The 21273-nt window shown below is 41.1% G+C and overlaps 1 protein-coding gene across 1 annotated transcript in view; it reads left to right on the top strand.

Annotated features, from left to right (window-relative positions):
• IPO7 (importin 7) overlaps positions 1 to 13427 on the top strand; it is a 65786-nt gene extending 52359 nt beyond the window's left edge. The window contains exons 19-25 of the mRNA XM_025356191.1: positions 743 to 840; positions 2403 to 2498; positions 3630 to 3850; positions 3952 to 4157; positions 6387 to 6593; positions 8006 to 8122; positions 11280 to 13427. Coding sequence (XP_025211976.1) covers positions 743 to 840; positions 2403 to 2498; positions 3630 to 3850; positions 3952 to 4157; positions 6387 to 6593; positions 8006 to 8122; positions 11280 to 11377 — 1043 coding nt within the window. The 3' untranslated portion in view covers positions 11378 to 13427. The remainder of the gene's footprint in view (positions 1 to 742; positions 841 to 2402; positions 2499 to 3629; positions 3851 to 3951; positions 4158 to 6386; positions 6594 to 8005; positions 8123 to 11279) is intronic.
• Positions 13428 to 21273: the final 7846 nt, after the last annotated feature.

The following is a 21273-nucleotide window of genomic DNA, read 5'->3' as shown; positions in this document are numbered from 1 at the left end:
TGCTGGGATTAAAAGCTTGAGCCACTGTGCCTAGCCTGAACGTACACTTTTGAGTGTTCAGACTGCTTCACTGTTCGGAAGAGTTATCAATAGAAGTTAATGCTCAGTGGTGACGCATGGTATTGATTTCTGCTATATAATTTAGTTATTATAGGTTTATTCTTTGTTAATACACATACATATCCACATACCCCCTCATAATCTTCTCCAAATAAATGTAAAAATGTGTCTATAATTTTTATGTTTAACTAAGTACAAAGAAAATCACTTTCATAATAGGATCATTTCTGCATTTAAGTATAAATGAATATATTTTAATTAAAACTGAATGTTAAGCCCAGGCTTAGTGGATTACGCCTGTAATCCCAGCACTTTGGGAAGGCAGGAAAGCACTTCATTCCAGAAGTTCTTAACCAGCCTGGGCTATTAGACCCTGTCTCTAAAAACGCTTTTCAATTTATCAGGCGAGATGGAGTGTGCCTGTAGTCCTAGCTACCTGGGAGGCTAAGGTGGGAGGATCACCTGAGTCCAGGGTTTGGGGTTACAGTGAGTTTTAATCACACCACTGCACTCTATCCTGGGCAACAGAGTGAGAGTGTCCACCCCCCCCCCCCAAAAAAAGGTGAATGTTAGAGACAAAATGATCTCATAGATTTGCCTTTTTCTAAGGAAATTTTTCAAAAACAAAGATAAAGCATTTGTGTTACTAAAGATGTATAACTGATGTTTTTCATTAATACAGATATGATGCCCCTCCTTCATAATTATGTAACAGTTGATACAGACACACTTCTGTCTGACACCAAGTATCTTGAAATGATATACAGTATGTGCAAAAAGGTAGGTCATTTTTATATATCAGATTTCATGAGGCTTCTGCTATAAAATGTATGAAATTGTGAGGACTCATGTGATACCACATTGTAGTAATAAACATGTAAACATAGATCTGACAGAATTAAGGGCTTTAAAAGTTAAAAGTCATTGGTCCCTAGATGCCACAGCTTTGATAAATATATGTCTTTTGTGTGCCCTCTGACACTTGGAATTTGTTTTTGAATTTTAGAGTGCCCGGAGTTTAACTAACATAGTCTTATGGAATCAAAAGAAGGAAAGAGTCAAGAATTTGAGAGATTTTTGAAAGGATTAGGAATGGATAGAGATGTTTTACAAAGGAAAAGGTTAGCAGCTGTAGGTTTACAGCAAGCAATAGGGAATGAATGTCCCCCTTCAGTCTGGTTGGGGAAAGAAAGAAACTGCAGTCCATCAGCATCAAAGTCAGTGTAATTGGTAGTATTTTAATTTCTAGCAATGTCTGTTGTAGGTCGTTAGAAAATGATTTTCTCCATGAAGTTTCTAGATTTCTTTCACTCATCTCTTTCCCTTCTGAACACGAAGTCACACATAATCATCTAGTTATGTTAGTCATTGTTTACTGCCAATTATATTATTAATATTAATATTCTGGGAATAGAGATATACCTATACTATCTACATTTCTATGCCTGAACACTTATTCATAATATTTATAGTCATCTAGTTTTCACTAGCTTTTAAGTCCATGTTTGTTTCTTATCTGGAGTTCGTAGGGCCACATTTGCCCTCAAAAGGCTGCCTCTTCCTCCCTCCATTCCTCCTCCCCTACTGTTTTTTTTTTGTTATTGTTATTGTTGTTTTCTTTTTCAAAGAGAAAAGAGTTTCCTAGAAACTACTCCTAGAAAGTAATTCTTTTTTTTTTTTTTTTTTTTTTTTTTTTTGAGACTGAGTCTGGCTCTGTCGCCCAGGCTGGAGTGCGGTGGCCGGATCTCAGCTCACTGCAAGCTCCGCCTCCCGGGTTCACGCCATTCTCCTGCCTCAGCCTCCCGAGTAGCTGGGACCACAGGCGCCCGCCACTTCGCCCGGCTAGTTTTTTTTTGTATTTTTTAGTAGAGACGGGGTTTCGCCGTGTTAGCCAGGATGGTCTCGATCTCCTGACCTCGTGATCCGCCCGTCTCGGCCTCCCAAAGTGCTGGGATTACAGGCTTGAGCCACCGCGCCCGGCGAAAGTAATTCTTTACAGGAGAAAGGTTAGGTGTTTTAGCTACCACCTGTGTATGAGAAGTTAGTGGTTGTCAACTTGCCGTAATCAGGAATGGCACTACAGGATAGGTACTTTGATCACAAAAACAAAGGGCCAGAGGGCTAGACTATGAAAGATAGGAGGCAGACAGCTCCAGATCCTCACAGCTATCCAGATCCTTTAGACTTTCATCTGTGCAATGAACATTGCAGTTATTCGTATTAATTAGGATACTTCAGGTAATACTCAGAGCCTGTACACAGGGTAGGAAATTGTTTCCTTGATTTAGATATCTGATTTAAAGGATAAAGCCTTACTGCAGTTTATATTCTGTGTTGATCAGGTTCTTACAGGAGTTGCAGGAGAAGATGCAGAGTGTCATGCAGCAAAATTGTTAGAGGTCATCATTCTGCAGTGCAAAGGGCGTGGCATTGACCAGGTCAGTGAGGCTAATAATGATTTGTAGTTCAGAGGGGTAATCTTTTCCTTTCACTTTCTTCATTTTTTGGCGTTTGTTGCATATTCTGTATGTTTTTGTTTATTGAGACATCTAGACAATATTTTTAGTTTAAAATTTAATATATAACAATGATCATATGTTTAATACATAGGAATTGGACTAAGTTTTATGGCTACTTTGTTATCATGAAAGATAAATTTTGGCTTAAGATTTTTTGGATAGCTTTAGTAATTAAATTTCCATGGTCAGTTTTTTTTTTTTTTTTTTTTTGAGACCTCTCGCTGTGTCGCCCAGGCTGGAGTGCAGTGGCGCAATCTCAGCTCACTGCAACCTCTGCCTCCGGGTTCAAGCAGTTCTCTGCCTCAGCCTTCAGAGTAGCTGGGGATTACAGGCGCCTGCCACCATGCCTGGCTAATTTTTTATATTTTTAGTAGAGATGGGGTTTCGCCATTTTGACCAGGCTAGTCTCAAACTCCTGACCTCAAGTGTTCTGCCTGTCCCAGACTCCCAAAGTGCTGGGATTACAGGCGTGAGCCACATCACGCAGCCCATGGTCAGTTTTAATAGGAACATTGTGAAGGCATGATTGATATTGTCGTGAGCTTTTTAAAATTTATTTATTTATTTTATATATATTTTTTGAGATGGATTCTCTCTCTGTCGCCCAGGCTGGAGTGCAGTAGCATGATCTTGGCTCACTGCAAGCTCCACTCCCCAGGTTCACGCATTCTCCTTCCTCAGCCTCCCAAGTAGCCGGGACTACAGTCGCCCACCACCGCGCCCAACTAATTTTTTGTATTTTCAGTAGAGATGGGGTTTCACCATATTAGCCAGGATGGTCTCCATCTCCTGACCTTGTGATCCGCCCGCCTTAGCCTCCCAAAGTAGTGGGATTACAGGCGCTCGGCCCGTCGTGAGCTTTTAATAGCTCCATGAAGACTACTAGGCTTTCTCTAAAATTAGATTTCTCAGTACAGTGCCTCAGCAATAAATATTGGTCATGTAATGCTACAATAGGGTTAATTGAGGCAACAAAGAAGTTAATATTTTTAGAATAGTTTGCATGCTATTAATTATAGTCTTAGAATATCTTGCTATCTTTTTTTGTAGTGCATTCCCTTATTCGTGGAAGCAGCCTTAGAAAGACTGACAAGAGAGGTTAAGACAAGTGAACTTCGAACTATGTGTCTGCAAGTTGCAATTGCAGCTTTGTATTATAATCCACACCTACTACTCAATACCTTAGAAAATCTTCGTTTCCCTAATAATGTTGAACCAGTTACAAATCATTTTATTACACAGTGGCTTAATGATGTTGACTGTTTCTTGGGGTAAGTGACACATATTGCAATTTTACTACATTTGCTTTGCGAGGAACTCTGCTTATTTAAGAAAAGAAAACAGAATTTTTTCTTTTTTTTTTTTTTTTAAGGCTTCATGACAGAAAGATGTGTGTTCTCGGACTCTGTGCTCTTATTGATATGGAACAGATACCTCAGGTTTTAAATCAGGTTTCTGGACAGATTTTGCCAGCTTTTATCCTTTTATTTAATGGATTGAAAAGAGCATATGCCTGCCATGCAGAACACGAGAATGACAGTGATGATGATGATGAAGCTGAAGATGATGATGAAACCGGTAAGGGATTTTCAGTGGAAGAAGACGAAACGTATCTACTCAGAAATATAACCGGACTGGGCCAGGCGCAGTGGCTCATGCCTGTAATCCCAGCAATTTGGGAGGCCAAGGCAGGTGGATTACAAGGTCAGGAGTTCGAGACCAGCCTGGCCAGTATGGTGAAACCCCGCCTCTACTAAAAATACAAAAATTAGCTGGGTGTAGTGGTGGGCACTTGTAGTCCCAGCTACTTGGGAGGCTGAGGCAGGAGAATCACTTGAACCCATGAGGCAGAGGTTGCAGTGAGTCAAGATTGCATGCATCACTGCACTCCAGCCTGGGCAACAGAGCGAGACTCTGTCTCAGATTTTAAAAAAAAAAAAAAGAAGAAAAAGAAAAAAAGAAACATCACTAGCCCTTCTCCCAAGTATGTATGTGGGATCATACCCAAATGCTTTCATTCACAGAAAAGACTTCCTATCTTCTAACTAGAGTGATGTAATCAGGAACTTCAGCTGTATCACCAACATGTAGAGCAGTTCAAATCATTATAGTATGCAATCCACAAAGATTTGTTAATTTTATACATTCTCAGCACTGTAGATACAAAGATGAATGAGATGTCATGTGGTTCTTCAAAAGTTTTCTACCCGACTGTGGGAAAGTATTACAAAGCCAAATAATTCTGTATATAATAATAGAGTTCTCACAAAAGTGCTGAGTCCACTTAAGAGGGAGAGATTATAGCTCCCTTTTTTATAAAGTGACATGAGCCTTTTTTGTAAGTTTTTGTAAGGTGGCATGAGTCTGTAGTCCCAGCTACTTGGGACTCTGAGGTATCAGATTTGCTTGAGCCCAGGAGTTTGATTCCAGCCTGGGCAACATAGTGAAACCCCATTTCTTTTTGTTTTGTTTTGTTTTGTTTTTGAGACAGAGTTTTGCTCCTGTTGCCCAGGCTGGAGTGCAATGGCACGATCTTGGCTCACTGCAACCTCTGCCTCCTGGGTTCAAGCGATTCTCCTGCCTCAGCCCCCCAAATACCTGGGATTATAGGTGCGTGCCGCCATGCCAGTCTTATTTTTGTATTTTTAGTAGAGACGGGATTTCACTATGTTGCCCAGGCTGGTCTCGAACTCCTGGCCTCAGATGATTCACCCTCCTGGGCCTCCCAAAGTGCTGGGATTATAGGCGTGAGCCACTGCACCCTGCCGTGAAACCCCATTTCTTTTTTTTTTTTTTTTGAGATGGAGTCTTGCTCTGTTGCCCAGGCTGGAGTGCAGTGGCCGGATCTCAGCTCACTGCAAGCTCCGCCTCCAGGGTTTATGCCATTCTCCTGCCTCAGCCTCCTGAGTAGCTGGGACTACAGGCGCCCGCCACCTTGCCTGGCTAGTTTTTTGTATTTTTAGTAGAGATGGGGTTTCACCATGTTAGCTAGGATGGTCTCGATCTCCTGACCTGGTGATCCACCTGCTTCAGCCTCCCAAAGTGCTGGGATTACAGGTTTGAGCCACCGCGCCCGGCTGAAACCCCATTTCTTAAAAAAAGTTGTGGGGATTACATGAGGGAATCCTTGACACTTAACATAGGGCTTAGCAGATGGCACTGAATTAACAGTATTAACAAAGGTACACACATCATTATATTTACTATTACAGGATTTATGGGGTTTTCATTTTATTTTTAAGCTACTAAGGATTTATGGTCTTAATGTTGACTAAATTTATTGGAGACATCCATCCTATCGTATATTAATTCTAAAACCTAAGCATACCTATTTTACGAGTATGTTTTAAGAGAGAGATTATCACTCTATGTTAATTAAATGTTGATAAATACATTTTATCTATAAGATGGTACACTATCAGTGTATAAATTGATAAAATATTAAGATAAATTATTGTAAGGGTTTCAACATAAGCTATTGCCATTTTTGTCTTTTATCATTTACTAAGCCTTTTAAAAACATCTTATAAAAGGTTTGGTGGGTGTAACAGTAGTGTGTTCATAATATGCAGTCCTTTTTCAGATGTCTAGTATCAAGAATACATTAAATCAAGGTTGGTTTTCTTGGACTACTATGGGAATTTTCATTTCTGTTCATTGTTGAACATGTATTTAAACCCCAATTCCTGGAGCTTTCTCTTGTCAGTTGTGACTTGTAATTTACTGACAGTGATTGAGATGATTGTCAATTTGCTGAGTAACAAAAGATCTCATTGTTATGAAAGTACTTATATTATGACTTGGCAGAGGAACTGGGGAGTGATGAAGATGATATTGATGAAGATGGGCAAGAATATTTGGAGATTCTGGCTAAGCAGGCTGGTGAGGATGGAGATGATGAAGATTGGGAAGAAGATGATGCTGAAGAGACTGCTCTGGAAGGCTATTCCACAATCATTGATGATGAAGATAACCCTGTTGATGAGTATCAGATATTTAAAGCTATCTTTCAAAGTTAGTCAACTTATTACATGTGGATCCATTTCACTGAACAAATCTGTTGTATTTTCTGCCCTTTAAAGGAAGAGTTTGGAGGATGTCAAACCCAGACTAGAAAAGGCTTGTAAGGCAAAGTAACCAAAATTATTTCTAAGGTTGCCATAGTTTCTGAGCATTCTTTATTCATCCTGTTATTTTACATTTAGATTGTAATTTTGAAAGATTATAGGAAAATAATGTAGTTCAAAAAAGTATACAGTGACAGTGCCTCTTTGCTACTTCTGATTCCCAGTCTCCCAGCTTTCCTCAGAAGCAACCACTCTTACATGTATACCTGTTTGTTGTATGTTGTTATTTGTGTGTATCTTTTTTCCCTGCCCAAACCTATACTTACCTGTTAGAGTATATTAACATTTATGGCATCTGATCTTATAATTCTTTTTTTCCTATATTCTATGATATGTTAACTAATATAATCTATTATTACTAAATTAACACCTTTGGCATGATCAAATTTTTAGCTTTAAACAACTTACTTAACCTTGAGGTTTTTGAATTGTATATGCGTAGGATTCTGGAGCCATATACACTGTTAAATATTCCAGGAAAAGTCCACTATTCCTGTAATGTGTCAGTGTATGTGGCTTCAGAATACTAGGTTCTAGTTGCTTTTTATCATCATTTACTTGGATTTCAACAAGGCATAGCATCTATGTTTTACCATCCACGTTAAGAAATTAAATTTCCCCTGTATTTGAAACATCCTTTCCTCTCAGAGTTATTGCTGTTATAAATCATTTCCTATGCATTGGGAACTGATGAATATATTCTTTGATATAATACATTATCTGATAACCAAGGATTTGAGTCTTCTAAGCCCATGACAAGGCAGTTTTGATGCAAGGTTGCAGAAGCACAAAGTGCTGGTTTCTGAGCTACATGGCAACAAGAACTGATTGAGGTGCCTAACTTGTGTCTGTGTCTTGTACTTGGTAGACAAACACCACATATTATTCGCTAAAGGATGGTTCCTAACACAGGGCCCATGTACCAGAGTAGTCTTGATGATTTTCAAGTTGCTTTAGCTCTGAATCTTTTAAGATGGTTGGGTTAGCTTTATTCCTGAAGTCTCCCTAGTTTGTTACTTAACTATATAAGAACTAGTTAGGCTCTGAATCCTTATTTGCTAGAGAGATGGATCGTAAGAATGATTAGAGTTTTTGGAGGCATAAAGATAAGCTGTAATTAATTTTTATTCCTATATCTATTGTTTCACAAATACAGTAATTTTAAAAATTATTGGGAGAATATAAAATAGATCAGAATTTCAGTATTGGCTCGGGATGGAGTAGGAGGAGTAGAATAGAACAGAGCTACCAAACCTCTCTTATTCATGTTGTTTTTCCCTTGTTTTTGTTTTTTGATAGCTATTCAAAATCGTAATCCTGTGTGGTATCAGGCACTGACTCACGGTCTTAATGAAGAACAAAGAAAACAGTTACAGGACATAGCAACTCTGGCTGATCAAAGAAGAGCAGCCCATGGTATGTTAATTAACCGTAACTTCTCTTTAATTAGTGACTTTTATAGCTTTAAAATTTTACAGGTTTTAAATTTTATATCATTTAAGATGATATAAAAGGTATAGTTGTTACAGGTGATAGGAATTTAATCTAAGGGATTTAATATAGGATAACTGATAACTTAATTTTGGCTTTGGCTACAGTTTGCCTTTTTTTTTTTTTTTTTTTTTTTTTTTTTTTTTTAAGATGGCACTTTGCTCTGTCGCCCAGGCTGGAGTGCAGTGTCAGCTCACTGCAACCTCCGCCTCCTGGGTTCACGCCATTCTCCTGCCTCAGCCTCCCAAGTAGCTGGGACTACAGGCACCCGCCACTACACCCAGCTAATTTTTTGTATTTTTAGTAGAGACGGGGTTTTGCCGTGTTAGCTATATGATACTGATCCCCTGACCTTGTGATCCGCCTGCCTTGGCCTCCCAAAGTGCTGAGATTACAGGTGTGAGCCACCACGCCCAGCCCCAGTTTGCTTATTTTTAAGTATAGTTGGGCCAGGCGTGGTGGCTCATGCCTGTAATTCCAGCACTTTGGGAGGCCACGGTGGGTGGACTGCCTGAGCTCAGGAGTTTGAGACCAGGCTGGGCAACATGACAAAACTCTGTCTCTACTAAAATACAAAAAATTCGCTGGGCATGGTGGCACATGCCCATATTCCCAGCTACTCAGGAGGCTGAGGCAGGAGAATTGCTTGAACCTAGGAGGCAGAGGTTGCAGTGAGTTGAGATTGCACCACTGTACTCCATTCTGGGCAACAGAGCGAGACTCCATCTGCAAAAAAACAAAAACAAAAACAAAACCAGAGAACGCAGCCAGACGTGGTGGCGCATGCTTGTAATCCCAGCTACTTGGGAGGCTGGGGCAGGCAAGTCCTTGAATCCAGGAGGCAGAGATTGCAGTGAGCTGAGATCACACCATTGCACTCCAGCCTGGGTGACAAGAGCAAAACTCAGTCTCAAAAAAAAAAAAAAAAGTACTTTCAGTATGCAATAACTTTAGCTCATGGTGATGGTTAGATAATAGAAAATTCTGTTAAAAATGTAAACACCTAAGCCGAGCGCAGTGGCTGAAACCTGTAATCCCAGCACTTTGGGAGGCTGAGGTGGGTGGATCACCTGAGGTTGAGAGTTCAAGACTAGCCTGGCCAATGTGGAGAAACCCTGTCTCTACTGAAAATAAAAAATTAGCCGGGCATGGTGGCACATGCCTGTAATCCCAGCTACTTGGGAGGCTGTGGCAGGAGGATCACTTGAACCCGGGAGGTGGAGGTTGCGGTGAGCCGAGATCACGCCATTGCACTCCAGCCTGGCAACAAGAGGGAAACTCCATCTCAAAAAAAAAAAAAAGTTGGCCGGGCGCGGTGGCTCAAGCCTGTAATCCCAGCACTTTGGGAGGCCGAGACGGGCGGATCACGAGGTCAGGAGATCGAGACCATCCTGGCTAACTAGGTGAAACCCCGTCTCTACTAAAAAAATACAAAAAACTAGCCGGGCATGGTGGCGGGCGTCTGTAGTCCCAGCTACTCGGGAGGCTGAGGCAGGAGAATGGCGTAAACCCGGGAGGCGGAGCTTGCAGTGAGCTGAGATCCGGCCACTGCACTCCAGCCTGGGTGGCAGAGCGAGACTCCCTCTCAAAAAAAAAAAAAAAAAAAAAAAAAAAAGTAAATACTTGGCCAGGCATGGTGGCTCATGCCTGTAATACCAGCACTTTGGGAGGCCAAGGGAGGAGGGTCGCTTGAGTTTGGAAGTTGAAGTTCAGCCTGGGCAACATAGTGAGTCATCATCATCTCTACAAAAAATAAACAAAATTAGCCAGGCATGGTGGTGCATGCCTGTAGTCCCAGCTACTTGGGAGGCTGAGGCTGGAGGATCACTTGAACCTGGGAGGTGTAGGTTACAGTGAGCCATTATTGTGCCACTGTACTCTAGCCTGGGTGCCAGAGTGAGACCCCGTCTGCAAAAACGTAAAAACTTAGGAAGTTAAATAGCTCCCAGACATGTCTTTTCATCTTCAGATGTTTCTGTGTAGTGTGAAATTTTTAAAAGTACATTTTAGGCCAGGCGCAGTGGCTCATGCCTATAATCCCAGCACTTTGGGAGGCTGAGGCTGGCGGATCACTTGAGGTCAGGAGTTCGAGACCAGCCTGGCCAACATATAGTGAAACCCCATCTCTACTAAAAAACACAAAAATTAGCTGAATGTGGTGGCATGCACCTGTAGTCCCAGCTACTTGGGAAGCTGAGGCAGGAGAATCGCTCGAACCTGGGAGGCAGAGATTGCAGTGAGCCAACTTCGTGCCACTGCACTCCAGCCTGGGAGACAGAGCGAGACTCTGTCTCTAAAAAAATAAAAACAAAAATACGAGTACATTTTAGGTTATACACCACTGTTTATGCACAACAATTATCTATAGATGTTTTTTTTTATAAATTAAAAAAATTATTTTGTTAATTTATTTTTTTTGAGACAGAGTTCACTCTGTCACCCAGGCTGGAGTGCAGTGGTGCAATCTCAGCTCACTGCCACCTCCATCTCCCGATTTCAAGTGATTCTCGTGCCTCAGCTTTCTGAGTAGCTGAGATTACAGGTGCACACCACCACACCCAACTAATTTTTGTATTTTTAGTAGAGACGAGGTTTTACTATGTTGGCCAGGCTGGTCTCGAAAACTCCTGACTCCTGAGGTGGATGGATCACTCACTTGAGGTTAGGAGTTCTAGATCAACCTGGCCAACATGGTGAAACCCTGCCTCTACTAAAAATACAAAAAATTACCTGGGCGTGATGGCTTGCACCTGGGAGGTAGAGGTTAAAGTGAACCAAGATTGTGCCACTGCACTCCAGCCTGGGCAACAGAGCCAGACTTCGCCTCAAAAAAAAAAAAAAAAAAGATTTTTTTCTTAACAATGGGAAATGAAAATTGGCTAAGAAGTCTACAGCATACAATAAAAGAGATTTTATTCTCTACATAATGCATGCTCCCTTGCCCCTATACATTGGAGAAAACATGAACTTTGGAACTTCCTGGCCACTTACAATGGTTAAGCTACTGGCTTGTTTAATGTTTTGTCAGTTTCTCCCCAAGTTAGTAGATGATTGAATGCCCTATTAAAATTTTGTTTTCTAGAATCCAAAATGATTGAGAAGCATGGAGGATACAAATTCAGTGCTCCAGTTGTGCCAAGTTCTTTCAATTTTGGAGGCCCAGCACCAGGGATGAATTGAGTTATCTCTTTCTTTCCTGCTGTGTGATTGTAGTGAAGAGCTTGTGTTCCTCCTAGTAGTGGTTCCAGAACTGGTTCATGTTATCTATTCTAAACTAATGATCAATAGATGGACAAAAGAAACAACAACCCCAGGAGATGGGACCTGATCATGCAACCTGGCACTGGAAAAGAAATCAGCAGGATTTTGGGGGTGGGGGGGTTGGGAGGTACCTTAGGGGGTGTATTTTTTGAAGAAAGTAAGATCCTGACTCTGAAGCTTCAAAGTGACACTGTGGAAATCTGAAACAAGAGGGGATGTCATGAAGGCAGCTTTTCTTTTTCTGAGGAAAAAATAGGCATGGGCTACAGGACTATTTAAAATGTCTCATTTACAGTATAAAACTCAAAGGTAGATGTAATTTTTACACCTATGAGTATTTGTCCAATTTCTGTCTCTTCCTCACCATTGGGTATCTATTCTTTATATGTAAATAAGATAAGGTCATCTGATAGCCTTATTCAGTCTTCATCATTTTCATTCATCATTGTTCCTATGTAGATTATTGGACATTTATTGTAGCACTACATAACTGATTATAAAAATCTGTAAATGAATTAGCACTTTCATATTGAAACAAGCCTGCTAGCCTATGTATAAAATAGCAAAATGTTTGCTGTTTATAAAAAGATGTAATGGGGTGGGGGGTAGGGGTAATTTCAAGTTATTAATTTAAAAATGAACTAGCAATTTTGTACCTGGTGACTTTGTGGTGCACTCACCTCTGATAGTGACTTGAATTCGATATGTAAAAAGGGTTAATGGTATTTCATTGCTGCTAAAAATGACAACTCCCTCTGTGTCCTGTTTTTCTTAAAGCTGTCAGTGTACAAGTGGGTATTTGAATACCAGACCTTACTGTAAAAAATAAGAAAGGTGGTATCTAGAGCATGTAAATTGGATATAAAGTTCTTCTCTTAAAGAGTTGATCTAAGAGTATGGCTAAACATCTATATATGCAATCTATTAAAATAACTTAATTCGGCTATTATGTCTTGATTTGATTGCAGTTTTTTCCTAATTATAACAAATTTTTCCTCATTGGCCTGTTTTTAATCCTGTGCCTAGAAAGAGTACAAAATGCGCACTTGAAAAAATTTTGATATTTAACACTTACCCACTCCCCCTTCCCCAACTCTTCTACCCCTCTTGTTGATTGTGGTATCTGATCTTGACTAGATAGGCTGAAGGCACATGGTTCCCTCCAAAAACCACTATTGATACCACTGCAAAAACAAGCCAGCAAAAAGATAGTGTAGAGAGGTTGGCTTGCTTCCCTCTCTTCCTAACTGCATGTTGAAAAATAAGCCGTTATTGATCTTAAACATCTGTCAGATGAGTCATACATTGGGTTATTTTTTTATATACATGTATACACAGAATATTTCAAATTGAAAGCAACATCTTAATGGATTCAAAACTATTACAAGCTGTTGTCTAAAACAGATGATAAAAAAATTTATAACTGTAAAAACAAATGCACATATTGATATTTAAAATGCATAATTAAGAAAACCCATTGGTGTTGTGTTTTTCTTGTATACCAATAATTAAGCCATTACTGTTGGCACTGTTTGGTTTTCTATTTTAACACTGAAGGAGTGAAAGTATTTCCTATATTTATGAATTTACTACTAAAATCTTGGCAAAAAAAGAAAAAAATTGTCTAAAATGTGTGGGTGAAAACTGTTAATCAAGTGTGTTTCTACTCCCCCACCGCCGCCCCCTGAAAGTTGGATACCAACTGTATACCCTAGGTTGCTTAAAGGGATTTCACTATTATATAAAGTCAATAAAAATGAAGTAGTTGTATATATGCAACATTGTGTACAGAGGGGAAATAATGAATAGTATTAAAGAAACATTCTCGTCTTCCTTTACCTTTAATCCCCTAATACCTAGTCTACTTTTTAAATTTTCAGACTTCACTGCTTTTTGAATTCATAATTCTAATTTTCACATTATTGTTAATGGAAAATCATATCTAATAAAGGTTTTAGTTATTCCCATGCACAGTATGAAACTTCTCGTTTGCTGAGGTTTTGTTTCCAGAAAATGTATTTGAGAACATGTTTTATTGTCTCCTGTGTCATATAATCCAAACTAATCTCCATTTACAGACTTCAACTTGAAATTGGACCTTATTAAGCTATTTAAATAGTGTTCAAATGATAGTTTCTAATGCATCAAATATATACTTCAGTTTTCATGATTTCCTTTAACATTATAGTTTGGTATAGATCAAGAATCTCAACATGTATCAGTTTCTAGATGAGGTTGCAGAATATTTGGAAAATTTTTTGAATGTATTTACAATATTATCTTGTAATTAGCTGCATAGGGACTTGTCTTTTTTTCTTTTTATATACAGCTTTTCCTAGTTTTATTACCCTATAATTTTTTTTTTTAGTTGTAGAAGTTAATTCTGATTTTGTGTGGATTTCAGTATTTGTCTTTGTTAATGGCAGATATTAGCATAAATCACTTTTGTAAATGTAAGCTATCTTTTTTTTTTTTTTTTTCTTGAAAAAGGCTTTCTGTTTATCAGTATTAAATAAAGGAAGTTAATCTGTTTCTCAGCAGGTAATAAAATAGTGACACATTGTATTAAGATAGTGACTGCTGGCCGGGCGTGGTGGCTCACACCTGTAATCCCAGCACTTTGGGAGGCCGAGGCGGGTGGATCACAAGGTCAGGAGATTGAGACCATCCTGGCTAACACGGTGAAACCCTATCTCCACTGAAAATACAAAAAATTAGCTGGGCGTGGTGGTGGGCGCCTGTGGTCCCAGCTACTGACCCAAGCTGAGGCAGGAGAATGGCATGAACCCGGAAGTGGAGCTTGCAGTGAGCCGAGATCGTGCCACTGCACTCCAGCCTGGGAGACAGAGCGAGACTCTGTCTCAAAAAAAAAAAAGATAGTGACTGCTATACTCAACTCTGGAAGAGACTAGAGTATAGAGCATGAGTGGCAAAACCACAGCCCTTGGCCCATATGCTGCTATTCAGTCCCAGATGTAGCCCCTGAAGCAAGCATAAAGAAAAATGAATTAAAAATTGAATTAATATGGAAAATTAAAAAAATGAGTTACATTAATATGACTAAATCATGTCTTTGGCAAAGATCTAACACAATGTCTTAAGTATAATAGGTAGTCTCTAAAATAAATGACAAATGTAAAACATCAGTTATAAAACTGTCAGTTCTGTTCTTTGTAATTTAAAACTTGGTAAAGATTTTCTGTGACCATTTATCAGTGCCTACCGAATTCTGGCTTTTATCTTTGGTGAGTTGGCCATTCTTGCAATAGCCGCTTCACACTTTGGCTCATGGTAAACAAAGGTTACCTGGAAAGTGCTCTTGGAAATAGTACTGTCATCTCTCATTTGGGGGAATTACCTAAATCAGACTTCCAAATTAGAGAAGGCTAGGCTAATAGATTCTTTAACATAAACAGTTACATTTTAAGTTGACCTGGCAATCCAAAAACTAGCATTAGCAGAAGCAGTATGTTTCTCCAAAGGTCTTCTAGACCCAGGCTGTAACTCAGCTAACTAAAGTTATCCAGTACTGTTCTAGGCCCTTCATCCTTTATATGTAGTATTACTACTGAATAAAAACAAGCAATGGGGACAGATATATCCCTTTCGTTTAGGAACCAATACAGCAAGCTATACATTGTTGCCCCTTATATAAAGGGTCAAAACATATTTTTATGACCATGCATATCAAAAGAAGCTGGACAATGTGGTTCCCAAAAAGGAGAGTTAGGCAAAATCTTTGGTTTTAGCACCATAGGAGAAATAAATATCAAGTTTTTGCGTATGTATGTGTCTGTATGTGTGAGGTAGTCATCCTCCCTCCAGGTGTTTTTAAGGCACAGGTGAGAATTCACCTTTATATATTTATAGATGCTGGGCCAGGCACGGTGGCTTATGCCTGCAATCTAAGCACTTTGGAAGGCAAAGGTGGGAGGATCGCTTGTAGCCCAGGAGTTCAGGACTAGCCTAGGCAATACAGCAAGACCCTGTCTTAAAAAATAATAGGCTGGGCATGGTCGATGACTCATGCCTGTAATCCCAGCACTTTGGGAGGCTGAGGTGGACGGATTACCTGAGGCCAGGAGTTCAAGACCAGCCTGGCCAACGTGGTGAAACCCTGTCTCTACTAAAAATACAAAAATTAGCCAGGTGTGGTGGCACATGCCTGTAATCCCAGCTACTCAGGAGACTGAGGCAGTAGAATTGCTTCACCCTGGGAGATGGATGTTGCAGTAAGCCAAGATCGCACCACTGCAGTCCAGCCTGGGCGACAGAGTAAGACCCGTCTCAGAAAAAAAAAATGATAATAATAGATTCTGCTTTCATATATAAGTTGGAATTTGTCGATTACATACAATATTTGAGCTCTATAACTACCAGAGCCTTTTTTTTTTTTTTTTTTTTTTTGGAGTCTCGCTCTTGATACCCAGGCGGGAGTGCAATGGCATGATCTCGGCTCACCTCAACCTCTGCCTCCTGGGTTCAAGAGACTCTCCTGCCTCAGCCTCCCCAGTGGCTGGGATTACAGACATGTGCCACCATGCCCAGCTAATTTTTGTATTTTTAGTAGAGATGGGGTTTCTCCATGTTGGTCAGGCTGGTCTCAAACTCCCAACCTTAGGTGATCCACCCGCCTCAGCCTCCCAAAATGTTGGGATTACAGGCGTGTCCCACCGCACCCAGTCTACCACAGCATTTAAGGTTTCTTTCTGAATCTTTTCTTTAAATAAACCCAAGAAACTAGAAAAAGGAACTTCCTTAACCTGATAAAAGGCATCTAACAAAACTATAAAGCTAATAGACTTGATAGTGAAAGACAAAATGCCAGAGATGAAAACAAGGATGCTCCCTTCTGCCACTTCTATTCAACATGGTACAGGAAGTCCTAGTCAGGGAAATTAGGAAAGAAGAAATAGAAGACATGCAGATTGGAAAGGAAATTAAAACTATACATCAAAACATGAAGGTCTCTTCACATTACACATAAAAATTAAGTAGATTAAAGGTCTAAATATAAGACCTCAAACTATAAAATTAGGAGAAAAACAGGAATAGGGCTGGGCATGGTGGCTCACGTCTGTAATCCTAGCACTTTCGAAGGTGGGTGGATTCCTTGAGCAGAGGAGTATGTGGCCAGCCTGGGCAACATGGCAAAACCCTATCTCTACAAATAAACACAAAAATTAGCCAGGCATGGTGGCACACAACTGTAATCCCAGCTACTCGGGAGGCTGAGGTGGGAGGATCACCTGAGCCCAGGGAGATTGAGGCTGCAGTGAGCTGTGATCACACCATTGCACTCCAGCCTGGGTGACAGAGTGAGACGCTTGTCTCAAAAAAAAACATAGGCATAAATTTTCATGACTTTGGATGAGGGACTGGGTTCTTAATACAACACAACACAAGCAAAGAAAGAAAAAATCAAATTGGACTTCATCATAGTTACAAAATTTTGTGCTTCAAGGACACTTTTTTTTTTTTTTACACGGAGTCTCGTCTCGCTCTTGCCAGCCTGGAGTACAGTGGCGCAATCATGGCTCACTGCAGCCTCTGCCTCCCGAGTTCAAGCAATTCTCCTGCCTCAGCCTCCAGAGTAGCTGGAACTAGGAACTACAGGCCAATTTTTTTTTTTTTTTTTTTTTTGAGACAGAGTTTTACTCTTGTTGCCCAGGCTGGAGTGCAATGGCACAATCTCAGCTCACTGCAACCTCCACCTCCCAGGTTCAAAGGATTCTCTCAGCCTCCCGAGTAGCTGGGATTACAGGCATGCGCCACCACACCTGGGTAATTTTGTATTTTTAGTAGAGATGGGGTTTCTGCATGTTGGTCAGGGTGGTCTTGAACTCCCGACCTCAAGTGATCCTGCCGCCTCGGCCTCCCAAAGTGCTGGGATTAAAGGTATCAGCTACTGCGCCCAGCCTTAATTTTTGTATTTTTAGTAGCGACGGGGTTTCACCATGTTGGCCAGGATGGTCTCAATCTCCTGACCTCATGATCCACCAGCCTGGGCCTCCCACAGTGCTGGGATTACAAGTGTGAGCCACTGCGCCTGGCTTTTTTTTTCTCCTGAGACAGAGTTTCACTCTGCTGCCCAAGCTCAGATGCAATGGTGCAATCTCGGCTTACTGCAGCCTTTGCCTCCTGGGTTCAAGCAATTCTCTTGCCTCAGCCTCCCAAATAGCTGGAACTACAGGCACCCACAACCAAGCCCAGCTAACTTTTTTTTTTTTTTTTTTTTTTAAGACGGAGTTTCACTCTGTCGCCCAGGCTGGAGTGCAATGGCATGATCTCGGCTCACTGCAGCCTCCGCCTCTGAGGTTCAAGTGATTCTCCTGCCGCAGCCTCCAGAGTAGCTGGGATTACAGGGGCCCACCACTATACCCAGCTAATTTTTATATTTTTATTAGAGATGGGGTTTTGCCATGTTGACCAGGGTGGTCTCGAACTCCTGACTTCAGGCGATCTCCCCACCTCGACCTCCCAAAGTGCTGGGATTACAGGTGTGAGCCACTATGCCTGGCCAATTTTTTTGTATTTTTAACAGAGATGGGGGTTTAACCATGTTGACCTGGCTGGTCTTGAACTCCTGACCTCAGGTGATCCACCTGCCTCAGCCTCCCAAAGTGCTAGGATTACAGGCTTGAGCCACTGTGCCCAAAAGACACTTTCAAGAAAGTGAAGACAAGCCAGAGAAAGGGAGAAAATGTTTGCAAAGTATATAACTGAATATATATATATATATATATGAGTAACTTTTACAACTCAACAGAGACAACCCAGTTAAAAAATGGGCAAGGAATCTGAGTAGACATTTATCTGACGAATACATACAAATGGCCAGTATCACAGAAAAAGATGATCGACATCATCAGTCATTAGGAAACTGCAAATCAGAAACAATGAGATGCCACTTCACACCTACCAGTGTGACTATAATAAAGAAAAGATGAGCTGGGCGCAGTGGCTCACGCCTGTTATCCCAGCACTTCCCCAAGCCCAGGCAGGTGGATCACTTGAGGTCAAGAGTTTGAGACCACCCTGGCCAACATAGTGAAACCTGTCTCTACTAAAAATACAAAAAAAGTTAGCCGAGCATGGTGGTACGAGCCTGTAATCCCGGTACACGGGAGGCTGAGGCAGGTGAATCACTTGAAGCCGAGATCACGCCACTGCACTTCAGCCTGGGCGACAGTGTGAGACTCCATCCAAAAAAAAAAAAAAAAGATGGACAACTGGAAGTATTGATAAGAGTATGGAGAAATTCGCCTGTAATCGCAGCACTTTGGGAGGCCGCGGTAGGCGAATCACGAGGTCAAGAGATAGAGAACATCCTGGCTAACACGGTGAAAACGTCTCTACTAAAATTACAAAAAATTAGCCAGGCGTGGTGGCGGGCGCCTGTAGTCCCAGCTATTCCGGAGGCTCAGGCAGGAGAATGGCGTGAACCCGGGAGGCGGAGCTTGCAGTGAGCCGACATCGCGCCACTGCACTCTGGCCTGGGCGACAGAGCAAGACTCCGTCTCAAAAAAAAAAAAAAAAAAAAAAGGAGAAATTGAAACCCTCATACATGGCTGATGGGATGTAAAATGCTTATTTGCTGTGGAAGTTTGGCAGTTTCTCAAAAGGTTGAAAATACTGTTTTGTGAGGCCGGGCGCGGTGGCTCACGCCTGCATTCCCAGCACTTTGGGAGGCCCAGACGGGCGGATCACGAGGTCAGGAAATCGAGACCATCCTGACTAACATGGTGAAACCTCGACTCTACTAAAAATACAAAAAATTAGCAGGGCGTTGTGGCGTGCACCTGTAGTCCCAGCTACTCGGGAGGCTGAGGAGAGAGAATGGCGTGAACCCGGGAGGTGGAGCTTGCAGTGAGCCGAGATTACCCCACTGCACTCCAGCCTGGGTGACAGAGCAAGACTACGTCTCAAAAGAAAAAAAAAAGGAAAGATTGTTTTATGTAGACATGACCCAGCAATTCCACTCCTAGGTATATATACCAAAAGAAATGAAACACAAGGTCTGCAAAAAAAACTTGCACACAAATGTTCATAGTAGTGTTATTGATAATAGCCAAAAGGTGGAAATAACCCAAATATCTATCAATTGATAAACAAATTGGGCATATACACAACCAAATACCTGGCAATAAAAAGGAATTAAGTACTGTTAACACCCTACAACCTGGATGAGGCTTGAAAACGTTGTGCTAAATGAAGTCAGACAAAAAAGGTTCCATTAATATGTAATGCCCAGAACGGGCAAGTCCAAAAGGGCAGAAAGTTAGATTCATGGTTGCCAGGAGCTGGGGGAAAGAAGGAATGGAAGTGACTGCTAATGAGTATGGGGTTTCTTACAGGGGAAATAAAATATTTTGGATTAGATAGTGGTGTGTGCACAACCTTGTGGATATACTAGAAACTACTCAAGTGTATAAAATGGTGAATTTTATGACAAATTTATTATATCAAAAAATAATTTTCACAGGTTTATTTTATTATTATTATTATTAATTTATTTTTATTTTTATTTTTTTTGAGACAGAGTCTCGCTCTGTCACCCAGGCTGGAGTGCAGTGGCGTGATCTCGGCTCACTGCAAGCTCCTCCCGGGTTCACATCATTCTCCTGCGTCAGCCTGCCGAGTAGCTGGGACTACAAGCGCCCACCACCATGCCTGGCTAATTTTTTTTTTTAATTTTTAGTAAAGATGGGGTTTCACCATGTTAGCCAGGATGGTCTGGATCTCTTGACCCTGCTGCCCGCCTCGTCCTCCCAAAGTGGTGGGATTACAGGTGTAAGCCACCATGCCCAGCCTAATTTTTGTGCTTTTAGTAGAGATGGAGTTTCGCCATGTTAGCCTGGTTGGTCTTGAACTCCTGACCTCAGGTGGTCCACCTGCCTCGGTCTCCCAAAGTGCTGGGATTACAGGCATGAGCCACTGTGCCTGGCCCAAACTGCAAACTTTTTAGTATATTTTTCATAGCTCTCATCAGAATCTGAAAGGAGTTGTTGAAGTACTTAGGTATCACTCTGAATCATAAAGTGGGAATGGTGGAGATGGGCTAACATTTAAGCACTTTAAAAGCATCTCTATGTTATCATATATCCTCCTTATCATATTGTGTAATGGGTGGTTTTGCCTTACAGATGAGGCAACAGGTTCTGAGATAACTGACAAATCTACAGCCACAACTTCCAATGCAGAACAAGCCACTGGTTTGGATTTAAATTATTTTATGTTTAAAAAATCTACTCTCCACCCTTAGGGAAGTTTACTAAAATAATAAAGTAAGTACACGATAAAAACATTCAAATATATTAGAAATAACTTGGTAGGGCACGGTGGCTCATGCCTGTAATCCCAGCACTTTGTGAGGCCGAGGCGGGGGATCACAACCTCAGGAGTTCAAGACTAGCCTGATCAACATGGTGAAACCCCATCTCCACTAAAAAATACAAAAATTAGCCAGGCACAGTAGCACGCGCCTGTAATCCCAGCTACTGGGCAGGCTGCGGCAGGAGAATCGCTGGAACCCGGGAAGTGGAGGTTGCAGTGAGCCGAGATCGAGCCATTGTGCTCCAGCCTGGGCAACAGAGAGACTCCGTCTCAAAAAAACAAACACTGAAAGAAAACAAACAAACAAACAAACAAAACCTTAATGAAGTCATCTGTAATCCCTTTTCCCAGAAATAATCGTTTGGTTTTTTTTTGTTTGTTTGTTTGTTTTGTTTGTTTGTTTGTTTTTTTTTTTGAGACGGAGTCTTGCTCTGTCGCCCAGGCTGGAGTGCAGTGGCCGGATCTCAGCTCATTGCAAG

The sequence above is a fragment of the Theropithecus gelada genome, chromosome 14 (assembly GCF_003255815.1).
Source record: "Theropithecus gelada isolate Dixy chromosome 14, Tgel_1.0, whole genome shotgun sequence".
NCBI classification, from domain to species: Eukaryota; Metazoa; Chordata; class Mammalia; order Primates; family Cercopithecidae; genus Theropithecus; species Theropithecus gelada.
Note: the sequence above shows the minus strand (reverse complement) of the source record. Positions and strands in the feature narration are given on the sequence as shown.